Below are 25,894 nucleotides of genomic sequence, written 5' to 3' on the forward strand. Positions count from 1 at the left end.
TTAACAGATGTGTTTATAGTATAATAAAGTACTTCCAATTAAATAAAATGGGACATAATTTCAAATGCTTCAACAAAGTTGTATTCGTTTTTCTATATCATAAAATCGTTTATTTGACTATTTTTACTTTTGACTTTAATAGTGTTTTATAAAATTGCCTCCTGAACAACCTGCAAGCTGCACAGAACACAATTTGTGATATTAGTAATTAACCTTCTGGAAATTACACCATGAACCTTGGACACAGAGTTATTTCTATTTAGATAAAAACTTCAATTTATTGTTTGCAAAAAGAATTTGCTTTATATGCCTAGATGCAGAAATAAACAAGGTACAATGAAATGTAGCTCCCGTAATTTCCACCCGACTAGTTAGAGATAGTTTGTGGTTAACGTTCAACTCAGTTATCTATACTTTTTTATCCAATAGCAGTATCCAACAAACAGCCATGCTTTGTTGCTATGATAGCGGTGCTGATGCGCCGTGGCTAACACGCATACAAACAAAAACAAACATTGTACACTTCTAAATGTCTTATTTTGATATCTGTAACTAGTACTGGATGATATTTAAAGTAAAATGTTTGATAAAAAAATAAATACAAATCATCACAATGATTGATTTTATTTTGTATTTTAGACTTAGAGAAGACTCTTCATATTTTATGTATATTTTTACAATAAATTAAAAATGTAATTTTTGTAACTAACAAATCTCTCCACAAAAAATCTCATCTTTTAATTATTGAGGTTCTAAATATTTGCAAAATAGTATTTGAAAACTTTTAACTGTTTCTCGATAAGTATTATTGGAATTTCTGCTGAACACAAATAAATACAGGACAATAATAATTTTGCTCATAGATCTGAAGAGCTTGTATCGTTTCCTGTATTGCCTAAATGGTAGTAACATTTGTAAAGCTTCACATAACCAAGCGATAAGTATTATTGGAATTTCTGCTGAACACAAATAAATACAGGACAATAATAATTTTGCTCATAGATCTTAAGAGCTTGTATCATTTCCTGTATTGCCTAAATGGTAGTAACATTTGTAAAGCTTCACATAACCAAGCGATAAGTATTATTGGAATTTCTGCTGAACACAAATAAATACAGGACAATAATAATTTTGCTCATAGATCTGAAGAGCTTGTATCGTTTCCTGTATTGCCTAAATGGTAGTAACATTTGTAAAGCTTCACATAACCAAGCGATAAGTATTATTGGAATTTCTGCTGAACACAAATAAATACAGGACAATAATAATTTTGCTCATAGATCTTAAGAGCTTGTATCATTTCCTGTATTGCCTAAATGGTAGTAACATTTTTAAAGCTTCACATAACCAAAGTAGCCTATTAGCTATAACAGCTTTTTATGCAATTGAATAGAGAGTGTTTTTGGATTATTTTTTAAATCCTGGACTTAACTTTTAAGTGTTAGTTCTGGTGTTTTAAAATCGGTTTCAGTTTTCAAAGGCTTTTTAAGATTAATACTTTCCATCATTTTTTTTAATAACCCATTGATGATGTAAATTCTTATTTTTAGAGTTATTTATTTTATATTGCTTTCCCCCACAGAATGTTTTGTATTAGTTACTAGCGTTACTTATGTAGTAAGCTACATTAAATACCAAACCATGGCTGTAATAGCATACTTACAAATCCAGAGGGTAAAAGAATAGCACCACATATTTGCCTGAATAGTCAGACAGCTTGATAGGCTTGAACTGGCCGTTGACAACAGCAGTCCCTTCAAATGCGGGGGCAGGTTGCTCAAGTGCGGGCACCATACTAAAGCCTGCACACAGAAACAGACAATGTTATTATCCTGCTGATAAATATCAGTTCACATTGAGGGGGAAGGTGGGGGCAGGCTGCACGAGTGCAGGCACCATACTATAGTCTGGACACAGAAACAGACTAGGTTATTGATGCTGCTGATCGATATCAGTTCACATCGAGGAGGAAGGTGGGGCAGGCTGCACGAGTGCAGGCACCATACTATAGTCTGGACACAGAAACAGACTAGATTATTGATGCTGCTGATCGATATCAGTTCACATCGAGGAGGAATGCGGGGGCAGGCTGCACGAGTGCAGGCACCATACTATAGTCTGGACACAGAAACAGACTAGGTTATTGATGCTGCTGATCGATATCAGTTCACATCGAGGAGGAATGCGGGGGCAGGCTGTACAGTGATAAATCAGATCACATCAAGGGGACCTAATCATTGAAAAACTAATCACTGCTAAACAAATACAATATGTTCATCAAACCTTCTATAAAAATGTGGTAATTAGTTAAATTAATTTACAATTTAAATATCCTTTATATGCACATTTTTATGCCCTATGCATTACAATCCTGCCAAACTTATTACACAACATTCAAATTATTTTACGCAAGCAATAACTTTCAGAAACACGCCTCACGCATAATAAATACAATTGTTATTTCAACATATTAGACAGAAAACATTTTTTTAAACATAAAATCCGATTACACAAGATATATACACCATCTTTCATTTTGTGATTTTTAACCATTTAAAAATCTAGTTTTGCATTCCTTTCCATTCAAAAACATTTATCGCATACAAAAACTTTGGTACTTGTAAAGTTCATTAGTACTTATAACTTTACACTTAAGTGTACAGAATGCTTGTATTGATTATATTATTTGGTGAATCATGCATACTAATAAACATTAACATATTGTTGTTTCCATACCTCATACCTATAGTATGTTAAGATGTTTTTAGTAAGTTTTGTCATATTAATTTACTGCATTATTTGGGATTCAAATTTTTATTGTTGCATAACAAAGTACAGCAATAGTTTTTATATTATCATTGTCTATAAAATGTTATTTGTAACTATAGAGTTTGCCCATAAAAATGATTTCCATATGGACAAAATACTTTCATATCCGAGATCCTCTCATTCCTATCTAATGAAAGCGACTCTCTAAAATTAATGTAAGTGAAATAACTACTACACAGACTTTGAGTGAAGACTGAGAAGTATTAGTCAGCCATAAATGTCACACTTACATTATACGTTAACTACAAGACAACCTACGTTTTAGCTTCGTATTGTTTTGTGTTGTTATGAAAGTTTTTCAACAGTTATCAATCAATTCATTGAGATAACGAGTTGGTGAGGATTCAATTACATATCAGTCATCATTATAGAGCAGTGTTATCTGCTCTGATACCATTAATGATGCTAACACCCTGATCATTGATATACTGAAGTGCGCTGTTAAAAACAATTCAGTTGAAATGGAATATTAACTTTCGTGTAGGTACCTCAAAAATACAAATTCTTTAGACGACTTTTGTTAACTGTGAAGGAACTATTCCACTCGTTGGAGATTAAATTTTGTAAAGTAATGCAGTAGTAAGCTATGCATTAAGGTATATTTTCATGTAAAGGCTGAAAGAAATTCCACTGCAAAATAGAAAAATAAATTGAATTTGGTAATGTTGAGCTAAAAGAGAATAGTCATCAAGCTATTTAACAAAAATTACAAAATTAGTTGAGGCGTAACATTAATGCTAACTGTCATATCAAGGACCAATGATGCCAGTATTGTAAATATGGCTTCTGCTTATGTGCTTCCAGACATTTTTCTGCCCTTTATTTGGACATAGTAATGCGGGTATAAGCTAATCCTCAGAGTTACCATTTTTATTTTTGCATTGTCAATTTTAATAATACTTATTTTAATTTTTTAAATAAAAAAACAAGGAAAAACACACAATTTTAGGATATTGAAGTGGGTACATTAATTATTTGTCAATTAAAAAATTGTGTTATCAATTTTGATATTAGAGTTGTGGAGGACCATCTTTTTACTTCATCATAGATGGTCCAAAACCATTTATGCCAACAGAACTTTTTCCTAAACATATGTATTTATATTGCATAGGAACTGAAAACATGAATGTTTGAAAGAAGACTCCAGATTGTATATAATTATTACATGAATTGGTAAAATTTGTATATATGCAGATAGTCATTACGTATTTATTGTCCTTAAGAATTTTAAGGAATATTTGTATACTCGGCTGCAATATAATAAGCAGCCACTACCACAATCAAATCATGATTATCGATTAGAAATACCGAAAACATTTGTCCTATAGGCATTCATAATTAATTATTGCCAGCTGTTTTTATTTTATTTATGTACTGAGTAGGTTAGTGACATCAACAAGAATAATGGCGATGAACTCACAATTATTGTCCTAAAATGTATTTTTAAACATTGAGCAATTTTTTAAATGGTTACAAGACTTTGATCCTTTAAATCTGGAACTAATAATAATAACAACAAATATATATATCTTTATTCTCTTCATGAAGTCGTACATTACAAAACAAATTAGATTCACAGTTAACATTTTTTAATTCATAAAACAATGAAATAGTGAAATTATACTTATTCTAAGATCCAGGCTGACCTGAAAAGGAAAATAATAGGGCTCCCAATGCTACTAATTAGCCCATCTAGGGGTTCCATCATAATAATTATAACTGTTACAAATAAATTGAGTTCTGGAGCATTAGTCTATAATGCCATAGAGAATACTTTTTTGAACATTCTAAATTTGGTATTATGAGTATGTTGAAAATCATGTACTATTTTAATTGAAATCAAACAAACTATTGACTTTTTAATGAATGAATGTACTTTTGCCAGTATCAGTACCTGCAGAAACACCATTTCAGATTAGCTAAAGTAATTGTAAGTACTAAGCTGCTCAAACATAGTTTAAATATAAAATTATTTTATATACTCTGCATCAAATACATTTCTTTTACATATAAAAGTATAGCTTCACTATAATAGAATTTTAAAAGCCTAAAACATAATTCAGTTCGAAATTATTGCTCCAAATTAATTCAAAGTAAAATTATTTGTTTTGTATTTGACTAATGGTGGTAAGTCCAATGACGGACTAATGGTGGTAAGTCCAATGACGATGTATATGTGTTCTTTGTGTCACAAGTAGTCACGTTTATCCTTGAAAATAGCCAGATCAATTTTTATTTATCGTTAATATATTAATTTTTAAGACTTAAAACCAGCAGAACTATATTGTTTTTTGCAATACCTATTAGGTAATTTGGCTCAACATTTTGTTTTCAGTATTTTTAGATAGTCATGAATATCGATGATTCGATTGGGGCGGTGGCCACTTATTACACTGCAGCCGTGTACTAAATTAACATGTTTTATGACTTCTTAGAACAGAGGATTTTTAATCCAAACCATTCTTTGGCTACAATACAAAGAAGTGTCCTGAGACACTCAAATGTTACAGTTAACTTAAATATAGTAGCACAACAAAAATTTTAAAATTTCCTACAAATTTACAATTACAATTTTTTTTCTTTTTTTTTTGGTACAAATTATTTGATTTTGAACTATTGCATTTATTTTGTAGCCTTAGGTCACTCATTTACTATTTTCTTTGAAGTTCAATGATGCTACAGAATTGTCATACTTGTTTCTAATTACAAGTGGCAATTGATACAATGTCCCCTTTGAAAACAAAAACTCAAACCCAGTTTCCATTTGCGTTTAGAGTTTTGTTTTTAAATTTGCAATTTTGGCTGTCTTTGAATGTACTTATTGTTCTTTTTATCTACAAAGCAAAATATACTATAGTATTAATAAAACAATTTACATTTCGTGTTTTAGTTTTTTTATTTGTGAAGTATGTACATAATAACTTCATTATTTTATTAGATAAATGTTCCTTGAACAACCATATGAAAAAATATAAAAGTAATGCTAAAAAATGATCCCAAAGAAATTTAACCATGCACCAGTTCAAGAAAATTTTGATTTTTCTTCCCCAACATTGTTTACAGTTATTAAAAATTTTAATTTAGTATTTCTATCTAAACTACAGTATTTAAAGATTTATTTAATTTATTTGCATCTTATAGTTTTTTATGACTGATCAAACATGCTTTTAAAGACAAAATTAAGCCTCAAAATCAGTATTTAACCCTTAGAGTGCCACTGTGACATCTGCCACCATTATAACAAGAAATATCACAGTGGCAACCATTTGTCACAATGCATTTCCGGGTTATAATGTTCGGTTCTATGTTTTTGATGTTGTATGCTTTCAGTGGTTTGTACATGTCTAACATATGATATAGACATAATATATTTGAAGTGACAGTTTTGTTGTGAGTATTTCTTTATGGTACTGAAAAGGTTAAGAATAAGGTGTTTGCTCAACTTGTTATAATCGTGTATTCCCAGTTATTAATTATTAACATCTTCATGAAGCAAAATACAAGTAGACACACTTTTTCCACTTTAAGCCGAGACCCAGATATGCTTTATTAATAAGAATAAAATTAGTTTTTAATTAATTAGATAATTTTATATTAAAAAGTTTTTCAAGTGGGCTAGCTCTGATTTAATATGATCTACAATTAATCTTGTTAACAGTCATTACTGAACTTGACTTAAATGAAAAAGAAAATTTAAAACATTATACATACTAATCTGCAAACTGCCACACAAATAACACGTGTTGGACCAGTCAAGTACTAATAATACCTGTCAGCATCCAACTGATCTACACCACAACAGCGAAGTGTTGTGATGTAACATAGCCTGGTTGTCACGCTCAAGGCCAGCACAAGAGAGATAGAGATGCCTTGCTACACAAAAAGCCTTCTGTAATTGTGGAGAAATTACATAAACCGGTTTTTAGACACAATGGAAACTTTCAGGTGATTCCATTCCGTCACCAATTATAAAATGCCTCCATCTACGTACTGATGTTCATGAGAATTGTTATAATACAGAGGCTGAATATCACTATCTCACAATTGTGTTACATTCATGAGATAAATGTAAAACTAGATAGCATTCCTGTTTGAAAAAAAATCACATTATGCCTCATGTACTCCCATAACATGTTTTCCAATACTACAATAACCTCTTAAAACAGAGGTATATAATCTTAATTTGTTCAAATCTTTGGTTATGTGCATGTAGCTGATCTATTTGCATAGTTTAATTTTAAATACATTTACAACAAAGCCATCTTACAACTTTCCAATAACTAAAAATTATAAATATCTCAATTTTAAACGTGAGCTAGGTTTTTGAACCATCAATTTAAGTACATTTGAGATGAAAACACAAATTTCATGTTTACTCCATTATAAGCAAAACTTTTGTTTCCCTCAGTCCATTTATGTAGTAGTATAACAGTTTTTCAACAGATAAAAATTAGTTTTCCAAAAATACCCATCTGTTAATGTAAAAATCGCCTAGAACAAAAGAAAAGACTCGTTTTTACCAAATTCGTTTACTTATATTTAGTAAATTTTACTTATATTTCAATCTTTCAATTTTTTTTAGATTTAAAATTTGTATTATGTATAGTTATTAAATACTTGACAACATACACATTGAAACTTTAAAAGAAATTTCACTCAAAAGTTACTTACAGAATATTACATTTGAGTCTTGTATAAAAAGAAGTTGAAACTGTAATATATACCATAAACAAGGGTCTGAGTTCAATTAAATCCTCCATAAAATTCTAATTTATGCATATCTTCACCTATTCACTTTTTATGATTGACGTTTAATTGATTTTCATTGGAGAAACTCGAATGCTGCCTGGTTCACAATATCAGATGTTTTGAGGATGTTTTATTCAAAAAATACTTTGTTCGAGTTTTATTTACTTTATATATTTACTATATATATATATATATATATATATATATATATAGTATATATATATAAATATATATATATATATATAGTATAAAGTAAATTTTGTATGTTTATTTTGCGATTCAATGTTTATTGAAATTATATATATATATATATATATATATATAGGCAATTTGTTGACTATTAATAATTTTCAATACAATTATAATAGGCTTTGTCAAATAGCAAAGCTTAAATTGATAGCCAATTCTAAGGTTAAAAACCCTTAAAATCAATCTGACAGCTAAAAATGTCATTAATATCATAGAAGGACCTATTTTCTAGCCAACAATACAATTTATTACTAAAAAAATAAAGTTTTTATTAAAAAAGAAGCATTTTAAAGTTGTATGGTAATTCATGGGTTTACTTAATCTAGTTATATCTGTATTTAACTAAGCTTTTTATTCCTTGTATCATAGTGATACATATAATTTCTTCACAAAACCATGTGATTTTTTTACATCTACTAATACCTCATAAATATACAGGTTTATAACAGTAAAACACCAATATTTGCAAACAAAAGATTTTTACACAGGTGTCTCTGCTAAAAATCTCACAGTCTTCTTTTGAATTACTAGCACTGGATCAATGCCTCTACTATTATCCCACATTAATAAACCATATCTAATTATGCTTTCAAAAAATTCAAAGTAGGCCATCTTTACGTACATTTATAGGCATTTTTTTTAAATTTGCACAATAAGTAAATAACCCTAGAATTTTTTACTCGTCTTGTTTAAGTCTTCATATTTTGGTTTTGTATACAAATATAATTGAAATTATAGGCATTCAAACCACGTCTCTTCTGGTTATGTAGACACTGTTAAATACAAGCCAGACACTAGGAACCATGTCTCGGCATACACCTTTCAGAATTCTCGTGTAGACACTGTTAAATACAAGCTAGAAACTAGGATCCATGTCTCAGCCTACATTTGTCAGGACTCCGGTTGTGTGGACACTGTTAAATACAATCTAGAAACTATGAACCATGCCTCAGCCTACACTTTTCAGGATTTTGGTTGTATAGACACTGTTAAATACAATCTAGAAACTAGGAACCATGTCAGCCTACATTTGCCAGGACTCCGGTTGTGTGGACACTGTTAAAACAAGTCAGAAACTATGAACCATGTCTCAGCCTACACTTGTCAGGATTCTGGTTGTGTGGACACTGTTAAATACAATCTAGAAACTAGGATCCATGTCTCAGCCTACATTTGTCAGAACTCTGGTTGTGTAGACACTGTTAAATAAAAGTTATGAACTATGGAGAATCAGAACTAAGTCTCAACCTACATATTTCAGGACTCTGATTGTGTGGACACTGTTAAATACAAGTCTAGAAACTGTGAACCATGTCTCAGCCTACACTTGTCAGGACTCTGGTTGTGTGGACACTGTTGAATACAAACCAGAACAATAAGTTTTATTTCATATTCAACTGTAAATATAATCCTAAAGCTATCAGAAAGTAACATTAATTACAATTTCAGCAAAATTAGTCAAGCCAATTTTGATTAATTTAAAACTGACAAGTATTTTACTGGTTTTATCTACTGAGTAGTCATTTTTTTGGCATAAAATATATAAAATTATGACTTTAAAACCATACATACTGATATATACTGTTCTAGGCTACCTCTGAAACAATAAAAAGTTATGATAAATAGTGATAATTTTACCCTTCTTTTTACAGCATTCAGTTTTAGGTTTATCAGGTTTTTGTGTCAAATACACTTCCAGCATGGTTAAAAACAGAAATAAAGAAAATAATTTGAACATATCAATGCATAAAAGAAAATGCTTTTACAAATTAAAAAAAATTAACAATGTTTCACTGAGACGAAATCACTATAACTGACAAATTACTCTTATAACAAATCCGTAATAGCTAGTTTACATTTCTATTGAAGATAAGAACTGTCCATGTTACATAATTCGTTCACTACAAGCCTATTGTATGACAAATGATTTAGCTTCTACAAATTTGATCATAGTACATATAAAATTGGGTATTATAGTTGTAAATTTTCCTGGATATAATTACACACAAAGGACAATAATGTACCTCATAAAAACCTAACTTTCAATTTCTGCACTTTTAAATTTTTAAAGTAACTTTTAGCATGTACAATAGATTATTCTACAGGAGTAATTTCTTGAAGTAACATTTCTACTAACTTCAGAAACTGGCTTTTGATAAATAAAATACATTAATACAAGAGAACTTCATAACCCAGATTGTAGAACCAAAAAATTTTTCACAAATTGTGGGGTGTTGCTTTTTTATCAGTGATAAGCAAATTTGGTGTTATGAAAAAGACTAGGCCTAAAATAAGTACTCTGAAGCATTTTCATTACAAAGCATAATATATTCAAGTATAAATGTTGAGTTTAATTCCAGTTCACTTGCCTCTTGGTGTCTTATCTAGAATCTGACACTGTTCTAGACTCGACTCTTAGAATTTGGAATAATGTCCGACTGAAGAGATCCGAAAAAGTCGGTGAAAAAGAAGCTCAAAATCAACTCTTTGACACCAGACACCTAGACTATAAAACTCTGTGCTTAAGAAATGATAGTTTTATCACTAAACTTTTACGTCACATATGTTATGGCAGAAATGGGATAAGAAGCGGCCCAATATACTCGTATACCCAGAAATAATGACAAAAACCAAGAATCAGAAATGTTTAAAATTTTGTATAAATAATTATACAGATTAACTTACTTTGTCATAATTAGTTGAAATATTGTCAAAATTTACTCCACTACCCAACACACAACTTGTGCACAACTCACATCCCTTTTGATGAGTTAATAAACTAGTACAGTACTGTATTTATTTATTATAATTTTTTCACAGAATTCGAATTTATATTTTACAGATAGTCCTAATTTTAACATCTGAATAATGAACATTCTATTGCTTATCGAAAGAAAGCATGTAACTCACACATTACGTTTTAAACAATTGGACACTTTCAATAAGACAAAAATGTATATACGAGGTCTGTCCAAAAAGTATCCGACTGCCGGCCAGTAGGCGGCCGCGGCGTAACTGACCGGCTCGAACCGGTTATTGGAGGGGAGGGGCGAGTCTACTCCTTCCCATATTACGCATTGAATAGGATCCGGTCAATCAGTGAGTCACAGCGCTCTGTTCCGTACAGTACTGCCGTGTGTGTGCGTTGCATTTCAATATGACTGAACGTGTTAAGCAGCGCATTTGCATTACATTTTGCCAAAAACTTGGCCATTTAGCATCAGAGACAATTACTATGATACAGAAAGTTTACGGTGACGTGTCTATGGGCGATACTCAAATAAAAAAGTGGTTTAGGCGGTTTAAAAATGCCCGAATATCAGTGGAGAGTGATGACCGATCTGGCAGGCCTTCAACGGCCAGAAACGCTGAAAATGTTGAACGCGTTCGTGCAGCAATTAATGAAAACCGTTGATTGACTGTCCGAGAGCTGGAAGAAGATTTAGGAATACCAAAATCGTCAGTTTGTAACATTTTACACAAAGATTAAAAAATGAACCGTGTTTCGGTAAAATTTGTTCCTTGGTTGCTGACAGAAGACCAAAAGAACTGTCGACTTGAAATCGCACAGGACAATCTGGATTTGATAAAAAGTGACCCAGGGCTATTTAAAAAAGCTATTACTGGTGATGAGTCATGGGTTTATGGCTACGACCCTGAAACAAAGGCTCAATCTTCACAGTGGAAAAGTCGCGAAGAGCATCGGCAGAAAAAAGCAAGACAAAATTGAAGCAATATCAAGACAATGCTGACAGTTTTTTTTTTGACCAGGACGGCGTTGTTCATCATGAATATGCTCCAAGAGGCCAGACAGTGAATAAGGAGTATTATCTTGAGGTCCTAAGGCGGCTACGAGATGCAATGCGAAGGAAACTACCTGAACTGTGGACAAGCCGTGACTGCAACACGACAACGGGCCAGCTCATTCCTCAAATCTTATTCAGCGGTTTTTGGTCAAACACGACATCAACCAACTACGACAGCCTCCCTACAGTCCTGACAAAGCTCCTTGTGACTTCTGGCTATATCCGAAATTAAAAATTCCTTTGAAAGGAAAATGATTTGACGATGTTGAACAAATAAAACAAAATGCGACGAATGACCTGTTAGCCATTCCGCAAAATGAATTTAAGGAGTGTTTCCGGAAGTGGGAGGAGTGTTGGAATAAGGTAGTGGCTTGTTGAGGGGAGTATTTTGAAGGGGACCAGATTGCCGTTGCCACCGAGTAACGTCAGTTCATGCCAGACGTCATGGTCGGATACTTTTTGGACACACCTTGTATAAATTGACAATATAATGTGTCATCTGTATTTGTCCAATATATTGCAGTGTACAATTATTTATGTTTGTGGAAAAGGACATAGGCTAATGCGTTTGCAATGGTTCAATTAAATATGCAATGAAAAATTTGAAATTTTTGTTTATGATTAAGTATACAGCTTTTGATTGTAAACATTGCTTTATGACAGGTGTGCACGGTCCGGCCTTTTAAGACCCAATCAAAGGATATCCTTGCTGCTCTGGTTCTAAAAATCAGATTAGTAAATTTAGACAAATAGAAGTAGGGTGATTAGTAAAACATTCTTTTGTCTTCCTTCTATACAATTCCCACATTTTATATTGATCAACAGATCTAGAGTTTAAATTATGAGTAGGGTAAATTAACAAAACAGTTTCATTCCTAAATTTAATGGCTGAATAATTTTACAATCATAATTTAAGAAAAAACCTCCTATAGGCTTAGATTTGGCTTTGATATTCATAACTCTAGTTATTTCACTTGACGTCCACTGCCTATAGCATCCTTCGATACATTGGATTAATTTGAAATTTATTAATTATTAAAATGAAACCAAAATTAAGTAAAGAAATAAAAAATATAAACTTTTTACAATACATAAGTGTATACAATAGGTAAAATATTTTGTTGTAATTCTTCAAGAAAGGATGCTGGAGAAAGTAGCGATGTGGTTAGGACTTAGTTTAGAAGGGGGAAGTCAGATTGTCTACAGGGTAGTTCTCTTTGTTAACATCTAAATACAAATTATAGGAATGTTTGTGAATCCTATTTGGGCGTAGTTGGAAGCATGCTATGGGTGTATCAGAATTATTGTATAAATGTAGCCTAAGTTTATTTAAAATAGGCATAGCAGAGTGCTTTGAAACACTAAGATTCCATTTCCATCTGGGGAGCAAAATTTAAAAAAATCATTTCTCCCCACCTGAAGTCTAACCTTGGGTACCTCCAAAATTTTGTCCTATCATGTGCAACGTTCTCTAATCTCAAACCTGCAGAATGTTCTTCAAATAAGGGGGTGTACTAGACAGCAAAACCTTATGGACTAATCCACTTGCAACTTAAGATGTGCTTTATTGGAAGTATTTTAGCTGTTTTTTCCAGATTGACTGACATGGTCAAATTTTCTAATACCATGCACAAACCTAATAGCAGAGTTTTGCAGCCTTTGAAGAGAGACAGTGCTGTCAAGGGATAATCTACCTCCGAATACTGGAAGTGCATAGGGTCGGTCGGGGTAAAATGGGTATACTGGGGTGAAACGGGTATAAACATTATTTTATATTATAAAACTTGAGTTATTGATGTTTTGGATCAGAAAAAAATACCATAAATGTATAACATCATCTTATATGATATTATACTGAAAGTGAGTTGGCTAAACTGCTGGTAGCTTCTTAAAATGAAAAAAAACATATGTTCACAGGAGTCAGTCAGTGTAACCAAGACAACCTAACTGATGACATTGTTAAAAGTTAACCTAATCAAATAGAAGTTTCAAATTCAGGTATGTATACATTACACATATATACTTTAACTTTTTAACTTGTTTAATGTTTTTAAAGTTTAATAGGTTTTATGCTATTCAATAATTTGTTAACATGGGGTAAAATAGGTATAATATTTTAAAAACTGAAAACTAACCTCACTTTTTTTGTTTTAGATCATGCCACGCACATACATAAAGAAAAAAAACCCAAAAAATATGATGAAGATTCTTTGAAGGAAAGCAGTAAAGGAAGTTGACAATGGAAGCTCAGTATATGCTGCAGCAAGAAAAATATAACATTCCTTATGAAACCCTTCGGCGGTGGAGTGAAAATCCTCCTAAAACTCCTGGTTCTGGAAAGGCAACAGTGCTATCAAAAGAAGAGGAGAACTATATTGTGGAGGCTTTATTGTATGCAGCAAAATGTGGTTATCCACTAGATAGAAAAGACTTGGCAATATATGGTGTGTAGCTATGTAAAATCAGTGGGTAGAAAGACGCCATTCAAGGACGATATGCCAGGGTATGACTTTTTAAGAGGGTTTGAAAAAAGGTGGGCACATGAACTATCAAAACGGAAACCCGAAATATTAACAAAAGCAAGGGCTGAAGGACTGTCTCAGTTTGTGGTAGATGAGTTTTTTAAAATTTATGAGCAAGTTCTTGTGGAAAATGGGTTAGAAAATCACCCCAGAACGTATTTTCAACTTGGACGAAACTGGCCTAGGCACAGATCCCACTAAGGGTAAGGTCTTTGTCCCTAAAAGTGCAAAAGTGTCCTATTCAAGATCAGGAGGAGCTGGCAGACTGCAATACAGTGTTCTTTTTGTAGCCAGTGCATCCGGTGAACGCTACCCACCTTGTGTTGTTTTTTAAAGGACAGGGAGATTTGCAAAGTACTTGGGTTCAAGGAGGACCGCCAGGTTGCACTCTATGGAGTCACACAGTCTGGCTGGATGCAAGATTTCATTTTTGAGAAATGGCTCATTAATTTTGCAAATCAGACAAAAAATCTTGAAAAACCAGTTCTTGTCTTGTTTGAGACGGACATGGAAGTCACTTGACCTATAACGTAACCCGAGTGGCAAGAGACAATGACATTATTCTTCTGTGTTTTTTGCCCCCAAATACATCCATGCACTTCAGCCATTGGATGTTGGGGTATTTGCTCCTATGAAAAGTGCGTGGAGAGAAATTTTGAAGAACTGGTATCGTGAATCGCGGCTTAAAAATGTTGACAAGGCTGTTTTTCCAAGTCTTCTAAGTAAACTGGTATCGACTTCATTCAAATCTGAGCACATTATTGGTGGTTTTAAGGGCTCTGGGATCTATCCTGTGAATAAGTCTGTTTTAGAAAAAAAGGATTGTTTCAGTACAACCAACTAGGCCAATGGACTTACAAAGTGGAGCACAACCTAAGCAAAACTCCATCGAAACACCCAAAGACATCGCAGAGGGCACCCATTGGCCGACCAGAACCCACTGGATTAAAGTTAGCTAATCCTGTACAAGATTTACCCGGCCCATCAAGTTCTGTAGCAGGCCTACCTGAAATTTCTCCTTCACCAATGAAGAAACTGAGAGAAGCAATTTTAAGTACATTGTCACCTGAACAGTCATCAAGTGTAAAAGATGCATTGAAAAATTCTAAGACAAAAAGGCGACGAGTTCAAGGAAGTTGTGGTGAAGTAATGACAACAAATGAAGTAATGGACAGACTGAAAGAAGAAGAAGATGCCAGAAAAGAGAAAATAAAAAGTAAAACTAATAGGCCTAAACCCATTACAGCCTTAGGAAAAACAATAAAACAAGAGCCTGGATTGGTCCAAGCAAAGCCGCAAAAAAAACCCTAGAGCTACTAAACGCTTATTTGATACGGCAGAAAGTGACGATGAAAGCAGCCTACCTAAAAACGTAAAACCTACTGAACCCACTGTAGGATCATGGGTAGGTATAAACTTACCAAAGTGAATGTGGCACGGTTTGTGAAGGAGTTACAGGGGACAAATTACTGCACAAGATCTTCGCAACAAGGAGCGATATTCCGTAAAGTTTTTGACAAAATGCAAAGGTGAAGGAGAGCGTTACATTTTTCCTGATAAAGAAGACATTGAGTGGGTTGATTTAGGACAAATTTCTAATGTTTTTCTGTACCAGATTATAATGGAAGATTTTTCAAGTTTGTGTGAAGTGCCCCTCTCAACGAACTGTTTCTATGTTTTAATTTTTTAAATAAATTACTTGTCTAACTGATATTTTTAGTAATAATAAAATTTTTTGTGACCAAAATATTTCATTAGTTATTTTTACTGTGCCTACTTTTACACAAATACTGGGGTAAAATAAGTACAGCACTTGTAATTATTGTGTTTTACTATGAAAACATTACTATACCCGTTTTCCCCCAAACCATGGGGTAAAATAGGTATACTATAAAAAAAATAATTACTTTTATACTAAATAGTTTATTAACTTTTATTACATATTAAACTATTCTAAGAGGTCACAATGATAAGCTGGAACCTGTAATTATTTTGTAAATTATTTCAAAGAAACTTTTTAAAAGGCCTTAAAGTTAAAAAGAGCATGTTTTTGTACCCATTTTACCCCGACCGACCCTACAATATGGCAGAGAAAATAACACTGTTGACAATTTGTAACTTGTGAGCAGCCCTCTAAGCCTAAACAAAACTTTCAGTCTGCACACTGTGCTGCGGGTCACAGTCCAAATATGACTTGAGAAGGTTAATTGTGTGTCCAGCGTTACGGCAAGAATTTTTACAATCTCGTATTCTGTCAAAGATTCCCCACCCAACGATACATACAGCGAATCACGCTTCATGATATGTTTCACCCAAGGAGGTTGAAAATGAAAAATTAAGCATTTATTAGGGTTTAATTTCAGATCATGATCATCTGCCCAAAGGATCCGTATTCATTTTTCGTACAGCTGAGGCTACATTGGAAGGGTGGTATGATAATACCAGCTGAGTATAATCTGCATACGAGTACAGAGAACAATAACTTAGTTCAAATTCGAGATCTGCTGTGTAGAGCAGAAACATGATGGAGCCCAGACAGCTGCCCTGAGGCACCCTTGTGACTTAATTATAGATTCTTCTGAGAAGATAAACTTTCCAATGCTGTAAGTTGTGCCCATTTGAAATCCCTCAACAGATGTGTCACCTAAAGGTTAATGCTAGAAACACACGCTATTTGTGACTGGCGAGCAGCGTCAAGCGGAGTGTCGTAGAACTAGTGCAGCGTGTGCAGTTTAGAACTGGTAAATGGTGGAGGGATGGTATCACACCCACGCACACATTTGCCATAGCTGCTCTCCGCAACCTTGATTTTGAATCCTTCTGAGGCTGCAACCCTGCGCCCAGGCCCCTGCGGCCGTCTACCTGGCTTGATTATGAGAATGTGCATGAAATGGGCGAACAAGCATGAGAGACCATTATCTACACATGCGATTTGACACAACCAAATTTATAAATTTAAGAATATTGAAAGTGACATCAGCTAATTTTAAATTTAAGCAGCCTTAAATTCTTAAAAATCTTAGGTTTCTGAGATATCTAAATTACTTATTTAAAGATTTTATTTTTTATTTATAATATAAGATACACAAACTTTACAAATCCAAATAATACTACAAATTCAAAAATGGCTTTGTTTGTTTGTTTTGTTTTTAAGCAAACTATTCAACTGATTTTACTGAAATTTAACATGGATATTCTTGGCGTCCATAGTATGAATATAAGCTAATTAATATTTTGAAAATCCCTCTGGGCTACGCTCCACCGGTCTCTAAGTAGTGAAAATTCTGATCTTGGTCTCTAAAGTTGTGAAATATTAATTGAAAGAGTTTGCTAAATGTAATCAACTGTTCTATATTAACATTGTATTAAAACAAAACTATCATATGTTTAATTAACTTAATTCAAATTTTTAAAATGTGTGTCAATTTATAGTCTCAAACCATAGAATAACGTTAAAAGTAAGAATTACTATTAATCCAACCTTTTCTTCCGATGATAAAATTGGAAATTTTAGTTTAACCATAGTTTTAACTGAACATTTTAGCAAACATTAAGTATGCAGTATTTGGTAAGTGGTGAAATTCCAACATAAAAAAAAGTTACTGTTTAGTTTTGGATATCAGATTTTAAGACCGTTATAAAACCAATCTTAGTTGTTGTTTTTTTTTTTATTTCGGAAATAGGCTCCTTAGAACTGCGTATGTATGTATGTACAGATGGAGGAATTTAGCTGTGCTCGTAGGGCCCAAATACTACCCTTTCAATAAGTACACGTTATCTGTATGGCAGGTTGCGTTTACGTGCTAGCCGCTGAGATGAAGGCGCAACAATCTCTTGAACGACTTTAAAATCACGATTTCGATTTGCAGATTAGGATCGACAAATACGTTATTTTCAAAGACACGTTAAACAACATTATAACAACTGAAAAAAGGGATAAGTCCTATTATTGCTATTATTTGGTATTCTCTTATTATTTAATTCCACCACAATCAGCACTGTCACTAAACAGACTGATTGTAGCGAGTGTGATGAGGTATTTGGCTCAATACGATTCCTGAAAGAAGGGTTTTACCCATGAGTCACAGGAAATGTTTTCGGGACGCAGCGCATAATGCTACCCCACCACCTCTCCCGCCTATCACCACACACTCAAGGTCACGTGCGCAGCTAAAGTCCTCGAACTGTACGAGTATATTTTGTTTATATATATACTCGAACAAACTCAACCTTTATATGTATATATTTTCTTGATAGGGGCATCAAGCTAGGAAAACCCAAAAGTGAGATCAAAATTGTCATATATTCGAACTAGCAATGTGCGATCTTACATCTCTGAAATAAAAACCAATAAATGTTATATTGGCTTTTGAATCTCTTAACTGACTGAATTAAAGTTATTAGATCTGTGCCTTATTCTGTTTGAAAACATCAGAGGGCGTCATCATATTGAATCATGAATGCTTTGACTAGGAAGACTATGCTCTTTGACTTTGAAAATTGCATGCAAAGCCGCGGGTAATTGCTACTGCTCTATTTAAAAACTTATGGAAATTTGATTGCTCATGGGTTTTGCATACTCGAAATATAAACATGTTCACCAATTTTCTCTGTTGTATTGAATTTAATCTCACTACAAAAGTATGAATACAAGCTTGTAGGCTTATATATTGTTTATTTGGGTTAAAAAGCAAACTCAAATTTGGCGTTGGAAATATAATTAATTTGAACCAGCTTATAATTAAGCTCCTACGAACACAAAACCTAACTCTTGTTATAATCAATTTTGCCACAAAGAAGAGGATGGGTAAACTTAAGACGGAAGGTGTGTGTTTTAACCCTTCCAACGCAGCTAACGCCTAAAGACGCGGAACTGCCGATGCTTTAAACGCGGATTACGTCTACAAACGCAAAAGCTTTACTTATGAAATGGCGAAGAATTAGTTGTTAAAACTTCCGTAAGAGAGCAGATCGATGTTCCTTTTGACTGTCGGGACTAGACAAAACGCTTTGTCACCGTTGGTGGACTTTGTAACGGTATCTACTCGGGTTGAAAGCAATCGCCGCCATTTTTTGTATGGCCTGTGACGCGGCATACGCCTACAGACGCGTTCGTTTCATTCAGCTGTTTAACTACGTGTGTGTTGGTCGTATGTTGGTTATATTGTTAAACAAAGTGTTTTGAATCAGTCCATTGTAATTCTTATACAATTATTTTATACAATTCTTATAAAATTGGTTTTACTAACATTTAGTATAATTTTTTGTTATAATGGCTAATCCAGATGATCCAAGTTTTGACAAATGAGCGCATTTTTGGTATATAATGTGTAATATTTTTTTTCAATTATTTGTTTTGTATTTTATACCAAGTTTCACCATACAAGTCCAGTTTATTTATTCTAAATAAATAAGGTTTATAAATACAATATTTGTTTCATTTCCCTTGTAGGCTATCATATAAATAATTTTGTGTTGAATTTCACATTATTACATTTCAAAATCTTATACTGAACTTATTTATTTTATGTACTAATTATACAGGAACTTCAGTTACAATTTACTCATTATAAATAACCTGTATAAATGTAATGTAATCTGTCACATAGTCTTGCTATGTACATTATCCTGCAATGCAGTTTATTCAAAATTTCAAATATTTTCGTGCGTATAAAATTCTCAAAAATATGTAATATTACATGTTTATTATTTTTTCTTATTAAGGTAATACCAAGGTATATGAAACAAAAATTAGCATTGGGAAATTTTAAAAAATATAATTTTTTATGTCTTAGCGTTTGACAGTAATTTAGATTAGCGCTTTAAGGGTTAAACAGTCCTATTACTTTGTTAAGTTTTTCAACTGAAATATTGCCATAAAAATGTATGGAATCATTTTGAAGGAATCATGTAAGGTATTTTGTAGCTGAGGTTAATTGATTTGTGGTTAGTTTTACACTTGTTTAGGTTTTTAATTATCGGGTTATAGCCTATTACCCAAGCATTTGCGAATAATTTTAAGTACTGGTACAAACAGTACAAATTAAATTAAAATCTGTTCATTTTAGATTTTTCATGGGATATGGCATTAATGCATGCCATAAGAAGTTCAAGTGCTACAGTTACCTTGATGAAATCACTAGGCAGCCATCTGACAACTGCGCTAATGAAGCTCTCATAAGAAACCGAGAGCATGTGTTGAAGGATGTGAGAGTCTCACTTATCCTAGTAATGAGACATTTCAGGTTGTGAACTTGGTCCTCTCTGTTTTTGACAAACAATTCCAAAAAAATATCCATGTGGTCGGAATAGAAAAAATGTTTGTTACTTAAATCTAAACAGTGGATTAACAAGTATCACAACTCCTGGATGAAATGTGGGACTGAGTGTAACAGGCACCGCCTTTTTTTTACTCAAGAAAATAGTTCATTCCAAACTATTGAGGACACTCCTTGAGTTATCAAAGGACATGTGCCAGCCAGGTGGTAAACACAGCGGATTTTGGAATTAAGTCCAGAATCTCCAATGCAGATAGACAAGTGTGTACTCCAGTGATAAATGTTTAACGTAATTTGTTTTAATGTGCTTAATGTAATATGTAAAATGTAATATAATATATATATATATATATATCATTAATATTTAAATTTAAATATGTTTAATGTAATATTGAATATGTATCTTTATATTTCTAAGAATTGTCAGCTTGGGTATAATTAGATATTAGTGTTTTATTTTTTAGGTTCATATATTATTGTTTAGATGTATGTGTAATATATAATATTTATAATCTACTTAAATGTTTAATATTAATCTTTAAATATGTAATCAGGATTGTCTTTTAATTTGTTAACTCCATAAATTGTTACGTTTAAAATGTGAAGTTATTGTATTTACACTTATTTGCACTTAATTATGTTTTCTTTATATATTAAGAGTTTAGAACATTTTTACCAACTCCATATGACAAGTATGAGTGAAACCACATCAATGCAAGACTACCAAACCCACAAAAGCACATTATGTAATGAACAAGTTATAATTTAGATCAGTCTTTTTATTATTAGATGCAATTTTCTCAAAAATAGGTTTTAACTTGATCTCTGATTTTAATTCAAGAATGATTTGAGGATATTGGCTAAAATGTACATAAATATGCACTTCTTGTAAGTCCAAGTATTCTCCCTTTCTGCCTGTCACATTTAATGTATTTATTTGATTAGTTTCTAAAAATAAAATTACCTTAAAATATTATTACATTACCTATTTATTTAAATTTTGGTTTCCGACTTAATTCAAGATAAAGAATTATTTAAATGCTTACTTTATTCACTAAACCTAGACAGCTGTATATTATAAAGTATGAAAAATCTTTTCACTCTGAAAGTTAAATTTACAATTATATATCAAGAGAAATGTTGAATGCACATTAATTAGCTCTATTTCATTATTCACAACTTCAAGAAATTAATATCTTCTTAAACTTTTCATGAATCAGTAAAAACATTCTATAAAAGCAGCGATTAAATTGAATACAGCAAAGCATTTTATACATTTTAACCACTTTTAATACGAATGAAAGTTGAAAATATTTCATACTTTAAAGATCGTAATTACAATAAAACCTGTATCAGACACACTGGACCCAAGTATACAGAACCCGCTTGATGTGTCCAACACGTATGGTTTAACATTTCAAATGAAGCTATTTATTTAGTCCTACCGGAAAGTCAGAACTTGTTATTTAACTCTGTATAATATTATTTAATAAAAAAGGATGAATGAAAAGAACAAATATGCTGATGGAAACTTACGCAAACCTTCCAAGAACGAAAATTTTTTAGAAGTAGCATCCTTCTTGGACAAAACAATTTAATTTGCTTCCTATCTAATACACACTGTAAAACTAGATAACAGTGCAATGGATATGTGATTAATGCTATTTTTGAGAGGTATTGAGATTGCAAACTAAAGAATTAAAAACTTTGATTATAAAAAATTAAGAAGATTAATTTTGACAATACATTTTACAAGTCGACTGCGACAGGCTCCTTATGGGAGGATTGAGAGTAGACTCACTCAATATATATATATATATATATATATATATATATATATATATATATATATATATATGTGTTGCCGTCTTGCACTGTGTGTCAATTTGTTTGGGACTTGAAGGCTTGTACTTGTTCTTAGTTTATTCAAGAAATGTTCCAATCTACTTGATCCTCTTTTTGAGTTTGGTAACCTATTGTAGCAGGGTCTCATATATTCGTTTTTTATCAATGAATATATAGCTTTAACCATGTTTTTTCAACCATTATTTTACATTGGTTATATAATCATTATTAAAAGAGAGATTTGCGCCGAAAGTCCAAAATTTAGAATTGGCAGGCTGACAAATGCTTTATTTAAAGACTCAGAAGTAGAACAACCAAATAAGGAGAGTATCACAGTTAATAACATGTCAATTAATAACATTTTAATAAGATATTAGAATGGAAAATATTATATTGGCATTTTGTTTGACTTTGTGTTAGATACGACATCAAAACACTACAATTATAATAATCATGGCTTCACACACAATTTTCAAAGTCAAATTATTAGTATCTGCCTGCTTGACGAACTTCAACTGTAAGTGTCAACAGCTGTGAAGTACTCCATAAAATTTGGATTATGAAACATAAATATTGCAATATTTTCTAATTAATAGGTTGAAATAGAATATCAAACTTTTAGTGATCTTGATCATTAAGATCAGTTTTATATTTCGAAACATGCTCTATTGCTATCCAGAATAAATGAGGGCATTCAGAGTATGACTGATTGTTAAGAAAATGCAGAGCCACAATGCAAAAATCCAGAAAGGGTATTAGGGTAGGCCTACTATTTGTTAAGTCCGATGGTAATTCCTCTAGTCATCAGTGCAAGCTGTAGTGCTACTCTGTGTCAACAGCAACAACGTAATCATCCATCGAGATAGCACCAGTCAGTAAAATATTCTAATTGTTGGGTATGCATTTTCCTTGGGAGGTAATATGAATGCATGTATTGATGGAAGAGGTCCAATATGTTTATGAGTACAATGTGTGCTATGTTGGTTTTGACATGCCACAACATAAATTTTTTTTCCAAACATCTTTTACAGGCACATTTAACACGTGGAACAACTAACAAGTTACATTTTTCTTAATACCACAGAAATGATGCAAAAGAACCAACAATGCTTTTTAATATTGAAAATAAAATGTTGTTTATTGTTAACTACTTCTGTATCATTTGTCTTGTAAATTATGGAGCAAATATGTTTTGGATATTGCATATGAGAACAGTTTAAGATTTGTTAATGGATAAAAATCTAATTTTAAATTTAACATCGTGTTCATAAGTTTGAGATTGTGAGTTTGAAGTATGGCTGTGTCTTTTTAACTCAGAAAACTGATATTTTAGTCTTATCAGGCTGTCAGGTTCACAATATTAGAAAGTACTAGTTAAGTTTTTTGTTACTTTCAAATTCAAACAATCACACTGCTATAAATTAAATTGCACAATAGGCCTATAGCAAGTTATGTATGGTTAGGTGAATTTACAATGTTTTTTCTTTAAAATTGTTTTAATTTCTCCCAGCTAGCACTAATGGAGGCATTCGTGATCAGGCCCTCTACTATTACCATGTTTCACTGGGAGGTACAATTTAAAAATGTGTTTTCCTACAATCAGTGTGGGACTGCACAAAAGTTCCTACCAGAGTCCATACTGATGGCTGCGGAGATTCATTTCAGACTGAAATGAACCATCCTCAACAGGTCTAAATAAACAGAAAACGCTTCTTTAGGCTAACAAATTCCACCATAAACTATTATTTTTTATATATTCAAAGATGGTGCAACAGCTGACAACAGTAATGATCAGTATGAGATTTACTCAAATGCCACAAAGTCATGTAACACCCAATGCAGATGTAGAACAATGAAAAGTTGCTCCATACAGAAAAACATAGTAGATCTAGACATCAAATCAAAATCGTTTACTCTCCGAAAAAAATTTACAAATGATATATATTAATATATTCATTGTCTAAAAATATACAATTACAATAAATATTTGGTTTTCGAAGTATATTGTGTAAAATAAATTTATATTTCTAATTTAATTATTTGAGAAATATTCTCACATGGGCTACTAAAGCCTGTGCGTGAGAACAAGTCACCACAAAATACTCGATTGGTATTTCAAACCTTAACAATTTTGTTATATCTTAGAGCAAATTGAGTAAAACAAAATAAAGTAAAAATAATGTTTTACAGAATGAAAAATAAAACTAAAGTGAGAATGTATCTAGATGAAGTAAGTGAATGGAAATAATTATTAGAAGGACAAAACGACCAACTGTCGGAGATCAAGACCACGGACAGGCCTTGGTGCAACTCTTAGTTAACAGACGGACATCGGAAAAAACTGCGTACAAAATTCACCAACAGTTTGTTAATTTTATCTTCACCCCTTAAATTTTATATTGTTTAAGGAGACAAGTATAGTACATTAATAACTAGTAACCATGATTTAAAACTCCAACTGTTAATTTTATTCTTACCTTACTTTTATATAACATGACTTTATTCTGACTGAAAAAAGCTAGGAGAGCTAGTTCATTACATAATTCTGTTATATAAAGGTGTAAACCAGAAATGGACCTATGATAAAAATCCCATTTGGGGAAAAATGTGACAACTTGGTACTAAGCTATATATATACAACTGTAGATATATACAAACTGTTTTCCTACAAACTACACTAGGCCTACCTATTTTTGGCCTTATCTTCTATAACCCAAGAACAGAGGATTTGAATTGCCCTTGAAAGACCGTTACAACGATCACTTTATTATAATTTAGTTCTCATTCTGATATAATATTCCAACTTTCTATTTACAACTTAAACATACTACGTGTTGTATAATTATAGCAATGATCTGCAGCACCTAGTCATTCACCAAGCTTCCTTGAAACTTACAAAAAATAAAAATGAATTTAATATAATAACGGTAAAACCAATACTAATAAACGAAATCAAGATACTTACTTTAACAAACTTGAATATTAAATTTCAAACGAAAACGCAACTTTTAATTCACCACTAGTTAACGATATTATTTTCTACCGGCTTTCTATTACGACACCCAAAGCAAATAGACTTTCAATCCTATCCTGTCGTCCTGTCCAATCAAATATGTCTTCCACTTCCTTCCACTCCTATTTCTAGTGTTCTTCTTATTCTTTCCTAACTCTTTTCAGGACATAACCTCAAAAAAATTCTTTTTGTTATACTATATTATGAGACTACTCAACGACACACAGGACGCTTAAGGCCGCTTCACAGCGAACGTCCATCCGTCCACTGGACGAATTCTATGTACTGGACGTCCATGGAGTACTACCTCACACCGCAAACGTCCAGGAGGATAGGAAACAAGAAGCAGAGTATACAAATTCAAGATGATGAATAAATAGTAAATATGTAAAATTAAAAAATATTACAGAAATATAAAACATTTTGGAACCAAACAAATCCCGATTATCCAATTAGCAATCCAATTGAGGGAAAAGTATTAAGATGTATAACGTAGAACGACATCTACGGTACAATTTGTCCGGGCCGGTAAATTAAAGAATGCATAAAGAAAATTTAAAAAGATTATATAGCAGTTGCCTGGCAAATAACTTATCGATTTAA

The 25,894-nt window shown here is 32.3% G+C and overlaps 1 protein-coding gene across 4 annotated transcripts in view; it reads right to left on the minus strand.

Moving 5' to 3' along the window:
- The window catches only part of LOC124368774 (peroxiredoxin 1-like), a 33,740-nt gene extending 8,331 nt beyond the window's left edge, over positions 1-25,409 (minus strand). The window contains exons 1-2 of one of the 4 annotated variants that reach the window (XM_046826130.1): positions 25,244-25,409; positions 1,664-1,802 (exon numbers count right to left, since the gene is read on the minus strand). In XM_046826130.1, coding sequence (XP_046682086.1) covers positions 1,664-1,794 — 131 coding nt within the window. In that variant the 5' untranslated portion in view covers positions 1,795-1,802; positions 25,244-25,409. Of the gene's footprint in view, positions 1-1,663; positions 1,803-6,540; positions 6,734-9,465; positions 9,639-25,243 lie in introns of those variants that run through there. The other 3 variants (XM_046826127.1, XM_046826128.1, XM_046826129.1) reach the window with 3 other exon arrangements.
- Positions 25,410-25,894: the final 485 nt, after the last annotated feature.

Source organism: Homalodisca vitripennis, chromosome X, assembly GCF_021130785.1.
Source record: "Homalodisca vitripennis isolate AUS2020 chromosome X, UT_GWSS_2.1, whole genome shotgun sequence".
NCBI lineage: Eukaryota > Metazoa > Arthropoda > Insecta > Hemiptera > Cicadellidae > Homalodisca > Homalodisca vitripennis.